General features: G+C 37.4%; 1 protein-coding gene across 1 annotated transcript; it reads right to left on the bottom strand.

Annotated features, from left to right (window-relative positions):
* Positions 1–17,856: 17,856 nt before the first annotated feature.
* LOC127963379 (E3 SUMO-protein ligase ZBED1-like) lies at positions 17,857–19,935 on the bottom strand. The gene is made up of 3 exons (XM_052563279.1): positions 19,556–19,935; positions 18,716–19,320; positions 17,857–18,625 (listed from the first exon to the last, which is right to left on the bottom strand). Exons 1-3 carry the CDS (start codon positions 19,911–19,913, stop codon positions 18,194–18,196), a joined length of 1,395 nt encoding a protein of 464 aa, XP_052419239.1. The 5' UTR covers positions 19,914–19,935; the 3' UTR covers positions 17,857–18,193.
* Between the last annotated feature and the right edge of the window lie 920 nt (positions 19,936–20,855).

Raw genomic sequence — 20,855 nt, 5'->3', positions numbered from 1 at the left:
TATAAAAGCACCGAGAAAGCACAGTTGGAAGAGAGAGGAAAGGAGAAAGATTGAGCCATCTCCCTCTCCCTGCATGGACCCTCTGTGCAGCCCCAGACTAGTGTTGTGGTTTTGGTACTGTTGTTAGTTGATGCCTAATGCCAATTTTGTGCTAGAGTTTCAGTTTGTGTACTGTTGCTTGCTGCTCCCACCTAGACTGTTGAACTCCACTCAATATTGCTAATACTTCTGTAGTCCTGTCTTCAATATTTAACTTGTCTACTTTATAACTTGTAGGGAGGAGGGTGCCCATTTCTTTTAACTCCTTTTCTCCTGTTTTTTGGACCAGTTAGGTAGTTAAGGAAGTATATTGTCTTTTTGTTATTTATTTTTCCCTGTGCTCGGTAAGTTAGTTTCAAAATGGAGTAAGCTGCTGTTTTGTTTGTTATTTTGGCTATGCCCCCTCCTGAAGCCTGTTTTCTGTGTTCTTGCTACTCCTGCATGTATTAAAGAAGTATAATAAATCGAATTATAGTGGATCCTTTGGTGGTTGGCAGTGTTCTTCAGAGCTGGGACTGGGACCAGAGGCTCCATGTGGATTTTCCTTTTCTTTGTTACATATTCCTCCATTCCCCTAGACTAGTTAAAAAGTGGGAACGTAACATTCAGCTTTGAAAATAGATGGACTTTACTATTTTCCACCCCCTTGTCGAAAAGAACTGAAATTTCAAGCATTGAAAATTGGGATTTTCGTGTCATCTTCATTAACATGACAGAATGGCAAGAAGACATAAATAGGAAAGTAGCCTATCAATATTACATAAGAAATAGTATTTATCTGAAATTGTGAAATTATTGACATTGGGATCAGAAAAGAGCACATTTTTAACTCCGTATGTGTATAATGTATTGCAGAACAAACGAATTATTCGTTATTACTCGACTCCCAAGTAACAAAAGCGTAATTCGAGTTGAAGAAAAGAGAAACTATCAAACCGATCTATAAAATGTTTTGCAAACTCACTCCGAAGTCCTGATCTCAAATGAATTGCGAAACGCCCTTCGGAGTCCCGATGTAGTATTTTTATTTTTTTTAAAGAGTAGATTTAGAATAGTGAATGCTAAGGTTAGAGGGTCAAATAAATATATGATAAATAATAATAATAATAAACAATGTCAACATAAAATCAAATTTTTTTCAAATTTTTCTGTATATATTATTTACATACTTCACTCGCTTCCAGTATCCACATAAAAGAAAATGTTTTACATCAGGGCAGTAAGGTGATAACGCTTAACGGTACAGATTTTACTACATAAAAACTGAGCAGTGTGTGTTTGTGTTTAAAGTTACTGTTTTTTATTATGATAATGAACAGACAAATGTGATAAAAATAAATAGATATATATTAAATAGATTTTTTTTTCATTGTTGTTGTTATGGCCTATATCTGATGTATTATTAAATGTGTTTTGTTGTTACTTTTTTTGTCAGTTGTCCTATTTTGAGAGTAATTATTAATAGGCTAATTTAAGGCCTTTAATTAGAATTTTACTTAGCCTAATAATTAATTTATTCTTGAAATTAAAAATTTAATTTAAGGCTTTAGAATTAAGATGGTAATTTTAACTACGTCTGACAATGACGTCATTTTGATGTCTTTTCAACAAGGTATTGCTGGGTGGGAGTGATTCGCCAAACGTGCTTCGGAGTCCCGATCTGAATCAAATGTTTTGCAAACTCACTTCAAATTCCTGATCCCAAATAATTCGCAAAGCCGCTTCAGAGTCCCGATCTGAATCAAATCTTTTGCAAACTCACTCCGAAGTGATCTCAAATGATTAGCGAAATGCGCTTCGGAGTCCTGATCTATCAAATGTTTTGCAAACTCACTCTGAAGTCTTGATCTCAAATAATTGGCGAAACGCGATTCGGAGTCCCGATCTAGGTTTTTTTTTTTTTTTTTTTTTTTTTTAGATTTAGAATAGTGAATGCTAAGGGTAGAGGGTCAAATAAATATATGATAAATAAAAATAATAATAATAATAAACAATGTAAACATAGTTAGGCTATTTAAGTTCCCTATACCTCCACAACAAATCCTTTAAATTTAACAGTATTTAGAAAATATAATTAAAATATATAAATTCACAAGCCAAAACGAATGATCATTTTAGGCTAGAATGAAACTGAAACTAAAGTTGGGTCTCTCATTCGACACAAAATCAATTTTTTCTGTTAATATTATTTACCTACTTCACTCGCTTCCAGTATCCACATAAAAGAAAATGTTTTACATAATAATAATAATAATTCCTTACATTAGGGCAGTAAGGTGATAACGCTTAATGGTACAGATTTTACTACATAAAAACTGAGCAGTGTGTGTTTGTGTTTAAAATTACTGTTTTTTATTATAATAAAGTACAGACAAAGGTGATAAAAATAAATATATATCTTAAATATTTTTTTTTCGTTGTTGTTGTTATGGCCTATATCTGACGTATTATTAAATGTGTTTTGTTGTTACTTTTTTGTCAGTTGTCCTATTTTGAGAGTAATTATTAATAGGCTAATAATAGGCCTATAATTACATTTTTAAATAGCCTAATAATTAATTTATTCTTGAAATTAAATGTAAGGCTTTAGAATTAAGATGGACATTTTAACGATGTCTGCCAATGACATCTTTTTGATGTCTTTTCAACAAGGCATTGCTGGGTGGGAGTGATTCGGGAAACGCGCTTCGGAGTCCCGATCTGAATCAAATCGTTTGCAAACTCACTCCGAAGTGATCTCAAATGATTCGTGAAAGGCGCTTCGGAGTCCCGATCTATTAAATGTTTTGCAAACACACTCCGAAGTCCTGATCTCAAATAATTCGCGAAACGCGATTCGGAGTCCCGATCTGAATCAAATATTTTGCAAACTCACTCCGAAGTGATCTCAAATGATTCGTGAAAGGCGCTTCGGAGTCCCGATCTATTAAATGTTTTGCAAACTCACTCCGAAGTCCTGATCTCAAATAATTCGCGAAACGCGATTCGGAGTCCCGATCTGAATCAAATATTTTGCAAACTCACTCAGAAGTCCTGATCTCAAATGATTTGCGAAACGCCCTTCGGAGTCCCGATGTAGTATTTTTATTTTTTTTAAGAGTAGATTTAGAATAGTGAATGCTAAGGTTAGAGGGTCAAATAAATATATGATAAATAATAATAATAATAATAAACAATGTAAACATAGTCAGGCTATTTAAGTTCCCCTCCCTCCACAACAAATCCTTTAAATTTAACAGTATTTAGAAAATATAATTAAAAGATATAAATTCACAAGCCAAAACGAATTATCATTTTAGGCTAGAAGAAACTGAAACTAAAGTTGGGTCTCTCATTCGACACAAAATCAAAGTTTTCTGTAAATATTATTTACATACTTCACTCGCTTCCAATATCCACATAAAAGAAAATGTTTTACATCAGGGCAGTAAGGTGATAACGCTTAACGGTACAGATTTTACTACATAAAAACTGAGCAGTGTGTGTTTGTGTTTAAAGTTACTGTTTTTTATTATGATAATGAACAGACAAAGGTGATAAAAATAAATAGATATATATTAAATAGATTTTTTTTCATTGTTGTTGTTATGGCCTATATCTGATGTATTATTAAATGTGTTTTGTTGTTACTTTTTTTGTCAGTTGTCTTATTTTGAGATTAATTATTAATAGGCTAATTAAAGGCCTTTAATTAAAATTTTACTTAGACTAATAATTAATTTATTCTTGAAATTAAATGTAAGGCTTTAGAATTAAGATGGTCATTTTAACTACGTCTGACAATGACGTCATTTTGATGTCTTTTCAACAAGGTATTGCTGGGTGGGAGTGATTCGCCAAACGTGCTTCGGAGTCCCGATCTGAATCAAATGTTTTGCAAACTCACTCCAAATTCCTGATCCCAAATAATTCGCGAAAGTCGCTTCGGAGTCCCGATCTGAATCAAATCTTTTGCAAACTCACTCCGAAGTGCTCTCAAATTATTCGCGAAATGCGCTTCGGAGTCCCGATCTATCAAATGTTTTGCAAACTCACTCTGAAGTATTGATCTCAAATAATTGGCGAAACGCGATTCGGAGTCCCGATCTGAATCAAATATTTTGCAAACTCAATCAGAAGTCCTGATGTCAAATGATTTGCGAAACGCCCTTCGGAGTCCCGATCTAGTTTTTTTTTTTTTTTTTTTTTTAAAGAGTAGATTTAGAATAGTGAATGCTAAGGTTAGAGGGTCAAATAAATATATGATAAATAAAAATAATAATAATAATAAACAATGGAAACATAGTTAGGCTATTTAAGTTCCCCTACCTCCACAACAAATCCTTTAAATTTAACAGTATTTAGAAAATATAATTAAAATATATAAATTCACAAGCCAAAACGAATGATCATTTTAGGCTAGAATGAAACTGAAACTAAAGTTGGGTCTCTCATTCGACACAAAATCAATTTTTTCTGTTAATATTATTTACCTACTTCACTCGCTTCCAGTATCCACATAAAAGAAAATGTTTTACATAATAATAATAATAATTCCTTACATTAGGGCGGTAAGGTGATAACGCTTAATGGTACAGATTTTACTACATAAAAACTGAGCAGTGTGTGTTTGTGTTTAAAATTACTGTTTTTTTATTATAATAAAGTACAGACAAAGGTGATAAAAATAAATATATATCTTAAATTTTTTTTTTCGTTGTTGTTGTTATGGCCTATATCTGACGTATTATTAAATGTGTTTTGTTGTTACTTTTTTGTCAGTTGTCCTATTTTGAGAGTAATTATTAATAGGCTAATAATAGGCCTATAATTACATTTTTAAATAGCCTAATAATTAATTTATTCTTGAAATTAAATGTAAGGCTTTAGAATTAAGATGGACATTATAACGATGTCTGCCAATGACATCTTTTTGATGTCTTTTCAACAAGGCATTGCTGGGTGGGAGTGATTCGGGAAACGCGCTTCGGAGTCCCGATCTGAATCAAATCTTTTGCAAACTCACTCCGAAGTGATCTCAAATGATTCGTGAAAGGCGCTTTGGAGTCCCGATCTATTAAATGTTTTGCAAACTCACTCCGAAGTCCTGATCTCAAATAATTCGCGAAACGCGATTCGGAGTCCCGATCTGAATCAAATATTTTGCAAACTCACTCCGAAGTGATCTCAAATGATTCGTGAAAGGCGCTTCGGAGTCCCGATCTATTAAATGTTTTGCAAACTCACTCCGAAGTCCTGATCTCAAATAATTCGCGAAACGCGATTCGGAGTCCCGATCTGAATCAAATATTTTGCAAACTCACTCAGAAGTCCTGATCTCAAATGATTTGCGAAACGCCCTTCGGAGTCCCGATGTAGTATTTTTATTTTTTTTAAGAGTAGATTTAGAATAGTGAATGCTAAGGTTAGAGGGTCAAATAAATATATGATAAATAATAATAATAATAATAAACAATGTAAACATAGTCAGGCTATTTAAGTTCCCCTCCCTCCACAACAAATCCTTTAAATTTAACAGTATTTAGAAAATATAATTAAAAGATATAAATTCACAAGCCAAAACGAATTATCATTTTAGGCTAGAAGAAACTGAAACTAAAGTTGGGTCTCTCATTCGACACAAAATCAAAGTTTTCTGTAAATATTATTTACATACTTCACTCGCTTCCAATATCCACATAAAAGAAAATGTTTTACATCAGGCCAGTAAGGTGATAACGTTTAACGGTACAGATTTTACTACATAAAAACTGAGCAGTGTGTGTTTGTGTTTAAAGTTACTGTTTTTTATTATGATAATGAACAGACAAAGGTGCTAAAAATAAATAGATATATATTAAATAGATTTTTTTTTCATTGTTGTTGTTATGGCCTATATCTGACGTATTATTAAATGTGTTTTGTTGTTACTTTTTTGTCAGTTGTCCTATTTTGAGAGTAATTATTAATAGGCTAATAATAGGCCTATAATTACATTTTTAAATAGCCTAATAATTAATTTATTCTTGAAATTAAATGTAAGGCTTTAGAATTAAGATGGACATTATAACGATGTCTGCCAATGACATCTTTTTGATGTCTTTTCAACAAGGCATTGCTGGGTGGGAGTGATTCGGGAAACGCGCTTCGGAGTCCCGATCTGAATCAAATCGTTTCAAACTCACTCCGAAGTGATCTCAAATGATTCGTGAAAGGCGCTTCGGAGTCCCGATCTATTAAATGTTTTGCAAACTCACTCCGAAGTCCTGATCTCAAATAATTCGCGAAACGCGATTCGGAGTCCCGATCTGAATCAAATATTTTGCAAACTCACTCCGAAGTGATCTCAAATGATTCGTGAAAGGCGCTTCGGAGTCCCGATCTATTAAATGTTTTGCAAACTCACTCCGAAGTCCTGATCTCAAATGATTTGCGAAACGCCCTTCGGAGTCCCGATGTAGTATTTTTATTTTTTTTAAGAGTAGATTTAGAATAGTGAATGCTAAGGTTAGAGGGTCAAATAAATATATGATAAATAATAATAATAATAATAAACAATGTAAACATTGTCAGGCTATTTAAGTTCCCCTCCCTCCACAACAAATCCTTTAAATTTAACAGTATTTAGAAAATATAATTAAAAGATATAAATTCACAAGCCAAAACGAATGATCATTTTAGGCTAGAATAAAACTGAAACTAAAGTTGGGTCTCTCATTCGACACAAAATAAATTTTTTCTGTTAATATTATTTACCTACTTCACTCGCTTCCAATATCCACATAAAAGAAAATGTTTTATATAATAATAATAATAATTCCTTACATTAGGGCAGTAAGGTGATAACGCTTAATGGTACAGATTTTACTACATAAAAACTGAGCAGTGTGTGTTTGTGTTTAAAATTACTGTTTTTTATTATAATAAAGTACAGACAAAGGTGATAAAAATAAATACATATTTTAAGTATTTTTTTTTCGTTGTTGTTGTTATGGCCTATATCTGACGTATTATTAAATGATTTAGATTTAGAATAGTGAATGCTAAGGTTAGAGGGTCAAATAAATATATGATAAATAATAATAATAATAATAAACCATGTAAACATAGTCAGGCTATTTAAGTTCCCCTCCCTCCACAACAAATCCTTTAAATTTAACAGTATTTAGAAAATATATGTAACGGAGTTTAAATAATTCTGTTAAAATCATGCATTAATTGGGGGAAACTCGACATTGGCTGGCTGTTGAGTCACTCGCATTTGTGTGCGTGATATTGTGGGCGGAGTTACGTAATTACCAGCAGAGTCTCACATCTCTCACTGCTGGTAAGTCGCATCAATAAGCGCGGCGTCATAAGTTTATATTATTTTCAAGTGCAAGATTGGACTTTAATATTACACACAAGTTTACCTCATTTGCCTGTCTGTCAGTAGAGTCAAAATGTGTTAATTGCGATGATTAAATGTGATGCGTGTGTATGTTAACCTGCCTGTGAACTCCGTATCTGTTGATTTCATTTAAGATTTCTGAGCAACGTTGATGCTTTGATAGCCTACACTAACCAGCTTTTGGTCGTGTTTGTCCCAAGTATGTTTTATATTCACATTTGTCATGTTCTGTGTAAAAATATAAGCCGAATTAAGTGTCGGCATTAACACGTGCCATATGCTCACATGTGCTTAACAGAGTAACAGCGCCATTTTAGTTGTTCCTTCTCTGCATTTCATTTATACAAAAATATGCAAAATGATGGTTACTTAAGGTTATAGTTTCTCTGTATTTATGTGAAGTAATGAGAACAGAGACATTTTATTTCTTTTAATGTGTTTTATTTTGAATTTTATTCCACTATATGTTCACGATCACTCTGTAAAAATGTAAATCCAGCAGAGTCTCAAATCTCTCACTGCTGATTTCTGAGCAACGTTGATGCTTTGATAGCCTACACTAACCAGCTTTTGGTCATGTTTGTCCCAGTTTTGTCTGTCCCAGGCCCAGTAAAGCAAGACTTGAGTAACCATCCACCTGTTCTCCGTGTGATTTGATCCACACACACACACAACCAGTCACATAATATTAAAAGATATAAATTCACAAGCCAAAACGAATTATCATTTTAGGCTAGAAGAAACTGAAACTAAAGTTGGGTCTCTCGTTCGACACAAAATCAAATTTTTCTGTAAATATTATTTACGTACTTCACTCGCTTCCAATATCCACATAAAAGAAAATGTTTTACATCAGGGCAGTAAGGTGATAACGCTTAACGGTACAGATTTTACTACATAAAAACTGAGCTGTTTGTGTTTAAAGTTACTGTTTTTTATTATGATAATGAACAGACAAAGGTGATAAAAATAAATAGATATATATTAAATAGATTTTTTTTTTTCATTGTTGTTGTTATGGCCTATATCTGATGTATTATTAAATTTGTTTTGTTGTTACTTTTTTTGTCAGTTGTCTTATTTTGAGATTAATTATTAATAGGCTAATAATAGGCCTTTAATTAAAATTTTACTTAGCCTAATAATTAATTTATTCTTGAAATTAAAAGTAAGGCTTTAGAATTAAGATGGTCATTTTAACTACGTCTAACAATGACATCATTTTGATGTCTTTTCAACAAGGTATTGCTGGGTGGGAGTGATTCGCCAAACGTGCTTCGGAGTCCCGATCGGAATCAAATGTTTTGCAAACTCACTCCAGATTCCTGATCCCAAATAATTCGCAAAGTAGCTTCGGAGTCCCGATCTGAATCAAATCTTTTGCAAACTCACTCCGAAGTGATCTCAAATGATTCTCGAAATGCGCTTCGGAGTCCCGATCTATCAAATGTTTTGCAAACTCACTCTGAAGTCTTGATCTCAAATAATTGGCGAAACGCGATTCTTAGTCCCGATCTGAATCAAATATTTTGCAAACTCACTCAGAAGTCCTGATCTCAAATGATTTGCGAAACACCCTTCGGAGTCCCGATCTAGTTTTTTTTTTTTTTTTTAAAGAGTAGATTTAGAATAGTGAATGCTAAGGGTAGAGGGTCAAATAAATATATGATAAATAAAAATAATAATAATAATAAACAATGTAAACATAGTTAGGCTATTTAAGTTCCCTATACCTCCACAACAAATCCTTTAAATGTAACAGTATTTAGAAAATATAATTAAAATATATGAATTCACAAGCCAAAACGAATGATCATTTTAGGCTAGAAGAAACTGAAACTAAAGTTGGGTCTCTCATTCGACACAAAATCAATTTTTTCTGTTAATATTATTTACCTACTTCACTCGCTTCCAGTATCCACATAAAAGAAAATGTTTTACATAATAATAATAATAATTCCTTACATTAGGGCAGTAAGGTGATAACGCTTAATGGTACAGATTTTACTACATAAAAACTGAGCAGTGTGTGTTTGTGTTTAAAATTACTGTTTTTTATTATAATAAAGTACAGACAAAGGTGATAAAAATAAATATATATCTTAAATTTTTTTTTCGTTGTTGTTGTTATGGCCTATATCTGACGTATTATTAAATGTGTTTTGTTGTTACTTTTTTGTCAGTTGTCCTATTTTGAGAGTGATTATTAATAGGCTAATAATAGGCCTATAATTACATTTTTAAATAGCCTAATAATTAATTTATTCTTGAAATTAAATGTAAGGCTTTAGAATTAAGATGGACATTATAACGATGTCTGCCAATGACATCTTTTTGATGTCTTTTCAACAAGGCATTGCTGGGTGGGAGTGATTCGGGAAACGCGCTTCGGAGTCCCGATCGGAATCAAATGTTTTGCAAACTCACTCCAAATTCCTGATCCCAAATAATTCGCAAAGTAGCTTCGGAGTCCCGATCTGAATCAAATCTTTTGCAAACTCACTCCGAAGTGCTCTCAAATGATTCGCGAAATGCGCTTCGGAGTCCCGATCTATCAAATGTTTTGCAAACTCACTCTGAAGTCTTGATCTCAAATAATTGGCGAAATGCGCTTCGGAGTCCCGATCTATCAAATGTTTTGCAAACTCACTCTGAAGTCCTGATGTCAAATGATTTGCGAAACGCCCTTCGGAGTCCCGATCTAGTTTTTTTTTTTTTTTTTAAAGAGTAGATTTAGAATAGTGAATGCTAAGGTTAGAGGGTCAAATAAATATATGATAAATAAAAATAATAATAATAATAAACAATGTAAACATAGTTAGGCTATTTAAGTTCCCCTACCTCCACAACAAATCCTTTAAATTTAACAGTATTTAGAAAATATAATTAAAATATATAAATTCACAAGCCAAAACGAATGATCATTTTAGGCTAGAATAAAACTGAAACTAAAGTTGGGTCTCTCATTCGACACAAAATCATTTTTTTCTGTTAATATTATTTACCTACTTCACTCGCTTCCAATATCCACATAAAAGAAAATGTTTTATATAATAATAATAATAATTCCTTACATTAGGGCAGTAAGGTGATAACGCTTAATGGTACAGATTTTACTACATAAAAACTGAGCAGTGTGTGTTTGTGTTTAAAATTACTGTTTTTTATTATAATAAAGTACAGACAAAGGTGATAAAAATAAATACATATTTTAAGTATTTTTTTTTCGTTGTTGTTGTTATGGCCTATATCTGACGTATTATTAAATGATTTAGATTTAGAATAGTGAATGCTAAGGTTAGAGGGTCAAATAAATATATGATAAATAATAATAATAATAATAAACCATGTAAACATAGTCAGGCTATTTAAGTTCCCCTCCCTCCACAACAAATCCTTTAAGTTTAACAGTATTTAGAAAATATATGTAACGGAGTTTAAATAATTCTGTTAAATTCATGCATTAATTGGGGGAAACTCGACATTGGCTGGCTGTTGAGTCACTCGCATTTGTGTGCGTGATATTGTGGGCGGAGTTACGTAATTACCAGCAGAGTCTCACATCTCTCACTGCTGGTAAGTCGCATCAATAAGCGCTGCGTCATAAACGGAGTTTATATTATTTTCAAGTGCAAGATTGGACTTTAATATTACACACAAGTTTACCTCATTTGCCTGTCTGTCAGTAGAGTCAAAATGTGTTAATTGCGATGATTAAATGTGATGCGTGTGTATGTTAACCTGCCTGTGAACTCCGTATCTGTTGATTTCATTTAAGATTTCTGAGCAACGTTGATGCTTTGATAGCCTACACTAACCAGCTTTTGGTCGTGTCTGTCCCAGGTATGTTTTATATTCACATTTGTCATGTTCTGTGTAAAAATATAAGCCGAATTAAGTGTCGGCATTAACACGTGCCATATGCTCACATGTGCTTAACAGAGTAACAGCGCCATTTTAGTTGTTCCTTCTCTGCATTTCATTTATACAAAAATATGCAAAATGATGGTTACTTAAGGTTATAGTTTCTCTGTATTTATGTGAAGTAATGAGAACAGAGACATTTTATTTCTTTTAATGTGTTTTATTTTGAATTTTATTCCACTATATGTTCACGATCACTCTGTAAAAATGTAAATCCAGCAGAGTCTCACATCTCTCACTGCTGATTTCTGAGCAACGTTGATGCTTTGATAGCCTACACTAACCAGCTTTTGGTCGTGTTTGTCCCAGTTTTGTCTGTCCCAGGCCCAGTAAAGCAAGACTTGAGTAACCATCCACCTGTTCTCCGTGTGATTTGATCCACACACACACACTACCAGTCACAATGGTGCCGTGACCTGTTGTTTCTTCAATCAAGATTGCTCCTGAAGCGGCCGAGGGTTCATCTTAAAGCTTTCGCTGGAGTCAGGTGGACACAATTTTGCTCAGGAACCTTTTTTTTTGGTACAGTGACTGCACTTAAGCAATTTTCGATATCTACTAAGGACAATTTGCTATACGGACAACAGCACATTTTTGGTTTTTAATTTATTGTATTCATTTTTTTTTACAAGTACTGATATTCATTATGAGTGGTTTTGATAACTATCACACTCCAGTCTGTGGAAGTAAAGGTAGAGGATGGGGTTTATTGAAAGTGCCAAAGTCTTTACAGTTCAGTGGGCCTGATGTACAGGGTGATGCTCATATAGTCACAGACAGTTACAATTCAGATTCTGATCCGTTAGTTTGTGAGGGATCATGCACAAGTTTTGCAGCAGATGCTTCAAGGGAACAAAAGGGTGTGTTTTCATCTACTCCATTCCCTAATGCACAGCCGCCAAATGCAATCACTGAAATGACTGACCTAATCAGCCAGGTAGGTCAGCAAATTGCTGACAACATAGTCACCAGAATAAGCCCAGCACATAAAGTTGACACACATTCAGTTGATAAATCCTCCAAAAATGTGACTGCAGATGGAACAGCTTCACAAATGCTGGACCTGATACAAAGCCAGTTGTCCTTATCTAGAAATGTGAGAGAACCTCCTAACTTCAGGGGAGAAGTTTCTGATGCTGTTGACTTGGATGAGTGGATAGATATCATGAGAGACTATGTAAAACGCAATAATTTGAGAAAAGAGCATCAAGCGGAGGAGATTATGGTCCATCTAAGAGGCAAAGCAAGGGATGTGGTCAAGTTTGGCATAAGAAACTGTGACATCGACATTGTGCATAACCCTGATGCAATCTTTAGTATTCTTAGGAAACACTTCGAAGCTGCTCCTTGCTCTCCTCTTCCATTGGCTGACTTTTACACCACCATGCCCAGACCAGATGAGGATGCCTTCGGGTACTGGATCAGGCTAAATCGTGCAGTTGATGTCGCTGCTGAGCGCTTGAAAGAACAGGGTAAAGTACTGGATTGTCCAGGAACAGAGGTAACCCGCATGTTCATCAGACACTGTCCGTGTAGAGAGCTTGCCATCACCTTTCGATCTAAACCAATTGGCGCATGGTCTGTGAGGGAAGTTCAAGATATTTTGAATGAATATCACTCAGATTCCAGTCTTGTATCTGCAGTAAGGAATGCAGCACCCACTAGAATCCCTGTGAACAGAACTGAAGTTGAACTGTCGTCTGCAGCACATCCAGTTTCTTCTGATGTCCAGCAGTCTAGGTCTCTGGAAGCATCTGCATTGGAGCGAGTCATGAGTTTGTTGGAAAAAGTCTTGTTGAAAGAGTCTGCCAGCAAAGAACCAAGTTCACGTGTGAAGCCCAAGGTAAATCTACCTAGAGTAAAAGGCCTCAATGACTTGCCATGCACTGTCTGTTCGAGCCCTGATCATTCTGGCCTCACACATTGTCTTGAAAGAAAGTTGTGCTTCCAGTGTCACTCTCCTGACCATTCCCGCTTTGTTTGTCCTGAGAGAGTGAAATCTCTGTCTTCTCAAGGGCTGGGAAACTAGAAGATCTGCACTCAAAGGAGGACAGTGTAGATCGTGAGTTTATTCCTCCAAACCAGTGTTGTATGAATGACCCAACCTCAGTTTATAGTCTTTCTAGTTCTGTTGAGCCTGCAGGGAAAACTATAATTTTTCAGAACACGCACAGAGTACAGCGAATTGATAGTCTGTTTTACACACCAGCAACAGTATGGGGTGACCTTCAATTGAAAGCTATGGTTGACAGTGGCTCCATGGCGTGCACAATGAGTGAGGCTGCTGAACGTCTCTTATTACAGCATAAGCCCAATTTACAAAAGTTCCCTGCTAGTGATGTTGTCATAATTGGTTGTGGCGGACAACGTGTTACCCCAAAATTGATGTATGAGCTTGAGCTCACAGTTTATGCCTGCAAAATGGTTGTTCCAGTTTTAGTAGTTCCAGGCCAAAGCGACGATTTGATTCTGGGCAGCAATGCTATCAAATGGCTGATTCAAAAAATGAAAGAGACAGACGGATACTGGAGACTTGTGTCCAGCACAGTTAACTCAGAGGATGTTGAATGTCATCAATTCCTGTCTCTACTTTCGAATGTGGAACGATGGAAGGGTGAAGACATGCCTGATAGAGTGGGGACAGCTAAGTTGAAAGAGAAAATTACTCTTGAACTGCATCATGAACATCTCGCTTGGGCTCAGCTTCCAGAGTCAACAGCTGTTTCTGTTGGGACCACAGTCATTGTTGAGCCAACCCTCTGTAAAAGTCGTCCAAGGAACGTGATCATAGGGAGAGTCATCACACCTATGTGGGGCAGCAGATGGGTGCCATTCAAAATAATTAACCCTACAGACAAAGTAATTATTCTTAAGAAAAACGCGAAGATCGTTGATATTTTCACTTGTATAGCCGTGGAGGAGTTGTCTACACCCGAGTCCCTGAAGAGTAACGTTCAGTGTGCTGCAAGTCCTGTAAGTCATGTGCAGACCAGTTTTGATAGGAGAAACGTGCTAAATAAATTAGGTCTGCTGGATCTGGATCTGGATGATTGTGAAGTGTCAGAAGAGTGGAAGGATAGACTTCTGAATCTCATAGAGAAGTATGAGTCAACCTTTTCACGTGGAAAAATGGATTGTGGGGAAGCCACTGACTTTGTCCACAAAATCCATTTGGTGGACGAGAAGCCATTTCGACTCCCTTATCGACGTGTAGCCCCCTGCCACTATGATAAGCTGCGCACTGCCTTGAATGAGATGGAAGTTAAAGGCATTATAAGGAAGTCTCAGAGTGAATATGCATCTCCGCTTGTTTTAGTGTGGAAAAGGAATGGTGACCTTCGTATTTGTACAGATTTTAGATGGCTGAATGCGAAGACCGTGAAGGACGCTCACCCACTCCCACACCAAGCTGATGCACTCGCTGCTTTGGGGGGCAACGTTTTCTTTTCGACCATGGACTTGACTTCTGGCTTTTATAATGTCCCCTTGTTTGAAGATCATAAGAAGTACACTGCTTTTTCCTCTCCTTTCGGCCTTCATGAGTACAATCGTCTACCTCAGGGTTTGACCAACAGTCCAGCAACCTTTATGAGGATGATGATGTCCATTTTCGGGGATGAAAATTTCACTAGCCTTCTATGCTACTTGGATGATCTGATGGTTTTTGCTCCCAATGAACAAGTAGCCCTTGACCGACTGGAATTGGTTTTCTCACGCCTGTCTAAACACAACTTAAAGCTTGCGCCAAAGAAGTGCATGTTCCTCAGGAGATCTGTCAGGTTCTTGGGACACGTTGTCACTGGAAATGGTGTCCAGACCGACCCAGAAAAGGTAAAGGTGATCAGTGACATCCAGACTACAGACCTCATGGAAGCGGATGGTATAACACCTTCTCAAAAGAAGATCAGATCTTTCCTGGGTATGGTTTTATATTATCAGCATTTCATTATAGACTGTTCTTCTAAGGCAAAACCTCTTTTCAGTCTCCTGTCAGATCGGTCACAGAAAACGGCTCCGAGGAAGTGTGGTCGGATGAGGAAACCACTCAGTGTCGTGAAGCTTTCACCCGAGGATTGGACTAGTGAGTGTTGTACTGCTTTTGAGACTCTGAAGCAAGACCTACTGCACAGTGTGACTATAGCACACCCAGATTTCAGTCATGCCTTTATACTCTCTGTTGATGCTTCATTCGATGGCATAGGAGCAGTGTTATCTCAGGTGCCCCCAGGAGAGAAAATTGCACGTCCAGTTGCTTTTGCCAGCAAAACACTCTCCAAGTCTCAGATGAACTACCCAGCACATAGACTAGAATTTCTGGCTTTAAAGTGGGCAGTTTGTGACAAGTTTAGCCACTGGCTAAAAGGGAGACATTTCACTGCATGGTCTGATAATAACCCTTTGACCTATATTCTAACCAAACCAAGATTGGATGCGTGTGAGCAACGATGGGTGGCGAAGCTTGCTGCGTATGACTTTGACCTGAAGTTTGTGCCTGGCACGAAGAACGTTGGTGCAGATGCCTTGAGCAGAGAGCCCTTCGTCAAGTCCTGTGTCAGCCATCGTCTGTTGAAAGAACCATACGTTTCTCTCTTGGATGAGGTGAATGGTGTTGTTACCGGGACCGTGCAAGATGCCTTCCGTGTCACTAACAACTGTCAGAATGTGCAGGCTACCAGTGACGATGGAACTGAGAGCAAGCTGCAGGATGGTGTGAATGACTCATGTCCTGGATCCATTGGTGCTGTTGAAGTTTCTGCTCTTCTGGGTGCTCACTGCGATGGCGGAGTTAGCCCATTACCTGTGACAAGTACTACGTCACTCCAGCTACCTGATGAAGATCCATCTGTTGCAATCCCGTTTTCCAGACTGGCAAATCTCCAAGAGCAGGACAACATAGTCAGTAAAGTCATCGACTATGTTCTGAGACATAAACGTCCTTCAAAGAGTGAGAAAGCAAAGTTACCTGGCTCTGTGACACGCCTTTTGAAGCACTGGAAAAAGCTAAAGATTCGTAATCGTGTGCTGTACAGAGTAAAGACAGATCGACTGATGAATAAGAAACGCTTTCAATACGTTGTGCCAGATTCTCTAAAGCATGATGTTCTCCAAGGTGTTCATGACTCAGCTGGACATCAGGGTAGTGCCAGAACACTCTCTCTCGCAGCTGAAAGATTCTTTTGGCCAGGGATGAGTAAAGACGTCAAGCTTCATGTCAAAAACTGCAAGAGGTGTGTTGTCGGAAAAACACCAGAGCCAAATGCTTGTGCACCACTTGAACATATTCACACCTCTGAGCCCATGGAACTAGTATGCATCGACTTTTGGAGTGCTGAACAGAGTTCAGGGAAGGTCGTTGATGTCCTAGTAGTGACAGATCATTTTTCTAAGATGGCACATGCCTTCCCTTGTCACAACCAGTCAGCTAAGCAAGTTGCCCATCGCCTTTGGAATGATCTCTTCTGCATTTATGGATTTCCAAAGAGAATACACTCAGACCAGGGTGCAAATTTTGAAAGCAAAATCATTAAGAACTTGCTTGAGATGACTGGTGTAAAAAAATCGCACACCACACCATACCACCCTATGGGTAACGGTCTGGCAGAACGTTTCAATAGGACCTTGGGTAATATGATAAGAGCTCTCCCAGTGAAATCCAAGGCGAGGTGTCCACAGCTTCTAAAAACACTGACCTTCAGTTACAATTGTACTGTGCATGAAACCACCGGGTTCGCCCCTTTTTATCTTATGTTTGGGCGTATCCCAAGGTTGCCAATCGACATCATGTTTCAGCATGTCCTTTGCGATGAGAGGGTGGTCAGCCACGATGAGTTTGTCACTGCACTGAGAAGAGATCGGAGCGCAGCAGCAGAAATTGCCCGGAAACACAGTCTCAAAGAGCAGAACCGCCATGCCATTCTTTACAATCGGAAGGTCAGAGGTTTACCCTTAGCAGTGGGAGATAGAGTCTTGCTGGCTAACCGTGGAGAGAAAGGAAAAAGGAAAGTTGCGGACAAGTGGGACTCTGTTTTGTATGAGGTTCAGTCAGTGAAACCAGAGGTCAATGTGTACAAGATTAGGGATGTTCAGACTGGCAAAGAGAAAGTGGTGCACCGTAATTTGTTGCTTCCAGTGAATTTCTTATCCTGGGATGGTAGTGAGGAAGAATCAGTTCGATCAGATTCCACTGGTGCTACCTGTGGCAGTGCTCTTGATTCTGCTCTGATGGATGGTCCTGATCCTGTTTTAAAGACATCTGAATGGTTATTGCGGATGGATGGGACACAAGACAGTGATGACATGCAGGTTGCCACTTGTGGTGGCGTTTCAGACATTCCTGATGAGATGACTCCTGCGAACTCTGGAAATGATCAGTACAGTGCAGAACTTGAGCATATTCCTGAACATGGTGAGAGTTAGGGCTGTGCGATATTGAAGAAAAATGCGATATGCGATATCTTGCTAAATAATGCGATATTCGATATGCGATACGATATTTATTTTTTCTAAAATCAATTAAAATTGTATTAAGAGAAATTATATAACCAAAATTTCAAATTATTTAGGGGAAAGAAATCACTACAACTTTTGAAAGTGAACAACAGCAGTTTTTTTTATGTTGCATTAACACAAATTACATTTTAACATTACATTTAAATGTTAAAATTACATTTTAAAAATGTAAACAAACAGAAAATAAAAATATCACTAATACTTTGCTCCACTATATAGTTAGGCCTACATCAACCTGAAAACATGAACATTCAAGTAAACAAAAACACTTGAGAAACAGTGGAGTTACTTCTTTGCTCTCTTTTTTTTTTTTTTTTGCCAAGTCAGATTTTAGCATTCATGCTAAAATTGTTAAAGATTTTTGGACAAGAAAACCAGCATGTCCACTTTGTTTGGTTTCAGGGATGCACGCTGACATGTAACTACATTGCCTGATGTGCTGAAAAGTCTTTCAGATGGTGTGCTAGTGGCAGGCACACAAAGATATTTTTCCGCCAGCTTGCTTAAGTGGGGGAAATTTACCTTGTGAATTCCCCACCATGCCAAAGGGTCCTGCTCACTGTGGATTTTGGGGATCAGAATGTAGCTGTTAAATTCTGCTTCAATGGTTGCATGGTCAGAGGATTCAGAGGGAGATGTGACTGAGGTCTGTAAGAGACTTCCTAAAGACTTCTTCATCCTCTTTGTACTTGTGGCTGTGGCACTTTGACATGGCTCAGCCTCAGCACCTGACACAGCAGCACCCACTGATGATGATGATATGGCAACAGCAGGTTGTGCCTCCTAGAAAAAAAAGAAAAGGAAAATAATGATTAGTACCTCCATATTTTATTAATGAGCTCAAATCATTCTTGCTATATAAAATATTCTTACCTTCATTTCTGATTTTATCCTTAAACTAATTTCTTCCCATTGTTCCTTAGGAATGTAGTCTTTTTTGAACCTTGGATCTAAAAAAGTGGCAATGTTCAAGAGAGTTTGGGTTGCAGGATCCTCATATTTTGCCTCCATGTAGCCCAGCACTTTGGTTTTAATTGAGCATGTCAGCTCTGTGTCTTCCTCGTCAGCAGCAAGGGTTTGTGTGTTCAGTAAACGAAGAACTGGAAGTAGATAGGAAATGCTCACGTATTCTTCCCCAGACAAAGCATCTGTAAAATCTTGAAGTGGCTTCAATGCCTTGTTTACGGACTCAAGGACCTCAATGTCCTGCCAAGATGGAACCAGATGTCTTGTACTCCGATTTTCAGAGAGAACTTGTGACAGAGCCCTCTGCTGTTCCAGGATCCTTTCCATCATTTGTTGCTTAGTGCCCCATCGTGTAGGGCACTCTGTGATCAGACCATGTTCTGGCAGGTTAAGCTCTCTCTGTGCTTTCTTTAGCGCTTCTTTCTTTTTCCAGCTATGGGAAAAATGTCCCACTAGCTTTTTGCACACTCCTAGAGCACGACTGATGCGTGTGTCACATTTGACTGCATTTTCTGGATAAATAGAAATAAAATAGTTTCAATCGTTTTAATTAAGTTCTGGTTTCATATTTTTTAAACATTAATTTGAATAAATCTTACATCTATAATTTAACGTATAATTCTTTATTAATTTAAATATCATCAACACTAAAATATCTGTGACAGTATACAATAAGATGTGTTTAATAAAGTTATTATATGTTAAGATAACTAATTAAATATTCTGATATAAAAAAGTAAGACTTACCAATAGCAAGGTGCAGTCTGTGCCCGAAGCACTGTAGTCGGGGCCAACCATTTATTTCCGCCGCTTTGATCATATTGGTTGCGTTGTCAGTGGTAAAACACACTAGACGCGCCTCATTCAAATTCCAGCCAGACAAAGCCTCTCGCAGTCCCAGCGCTATGTTTTCCCCACTGTGTTCACTGGGGAAATATGCTGTCTGTAAGCACAGACTTCTCATCTTAAAGGCTTTGTCAATAAAGTGAACCGTTAAACTAATGTACGGCTCTGTTGTCCTACTGGACCAGAGGTCCGTTGTACACGCAAAATGTTCGACATCTCTCAGTTCCAACATGACACGGTCGCGAGTATGCTCGTACATTTGGGGGATAGCAATGCGTGAAAAATAGGTTAGAGAGGGAATGTTGTACCGTTTGTCGATGGTATTCATCAGGTGCAAAAACCCTGGTTTCCCGACTGTGGCGATCGGAACCATATCCTTTGCCAGATAGCGTGTAATGGCCTCGGTTATCTCTCTATGACGGCGGGAACTTACAGGATATGGTGTTATGCTTTCGAAGCTTGATGATATGGATTGTTGCTTGGGTTGGTGAACGAGGGTTGATTCACCTGAGCTTGAAGATTTTTCTGCAGAGCATAGCTGATACAAATCGTTGTGCTTTGCTTTGAGGTGACTGAACAGATTTGAAGTGTTTCCCGTTTTCGTTGCTACACGAGATTTACATGTTTTACATATAACTTCAGTCTGCATGTGGTCATCTCTTTTAAATCCAAAAAACTGCCATATCTTTGAGGTGCTTCTTCGTTTTGGCACTAAATCGTCGGCAGCAGCTGCGGATGTCTCAGGCTGGCTCATTTTATCATATTAGTTTGCTATGAGCGCGTCACTCACTGCGTGCTGGCTTGTTGATGGTCAGACGTCAGAACAGTGAGCACGCGGGCGCTATGCGCACGCACACACACAACTAACGTCCGCGTGTCAGATGATCTGTGTCGTAAAACTATAAATAGCTTTGTATTACTTTATCATCTATCGCAAATCATTACGATATGCATATCGCGATATGCGAATTTGCGATATTTCGATATTTTCGATATATCGCACAGCCCTAGTGAGAGTACAGCCAGTTCACCTACAACCAAGCTAAATGAGTGCCCCAGTCGTTTGAATGAGCCAGATGACAGACTTGCCTCTGTCATATGCAATCAGCCTACAAGTACATTTGCAAGCCACATCACTACACGAGTAGGGAGATCAGTAAAGCCTCCTAACAGACTTATTTGTGAAATTGATAGTCAGAAA

The sequence above is a fragment of the Carassius gibelio genome, chromosome B8 (assembly GCF_023724105.1).
Source record: "Carassius gibelio isolate Cgi1373 ecotype wild population from Czech Republic chromosome B8, carGib1.2-hapl.c, whole genome shotgun sequence".
Classification (NCBI taxonomy): domain Eukaryota; kingdom Metazoa; phylum Chordata; class Actinopteri; order Cypriniformes; family Cyprinidae; genus Carassius; species Carassius gibelio.
The sequence above is the reverse complement of the archived record's forward strand: the minus strand, read 5'-3'. Positions and strand labels throughout refer to the sequence as shown.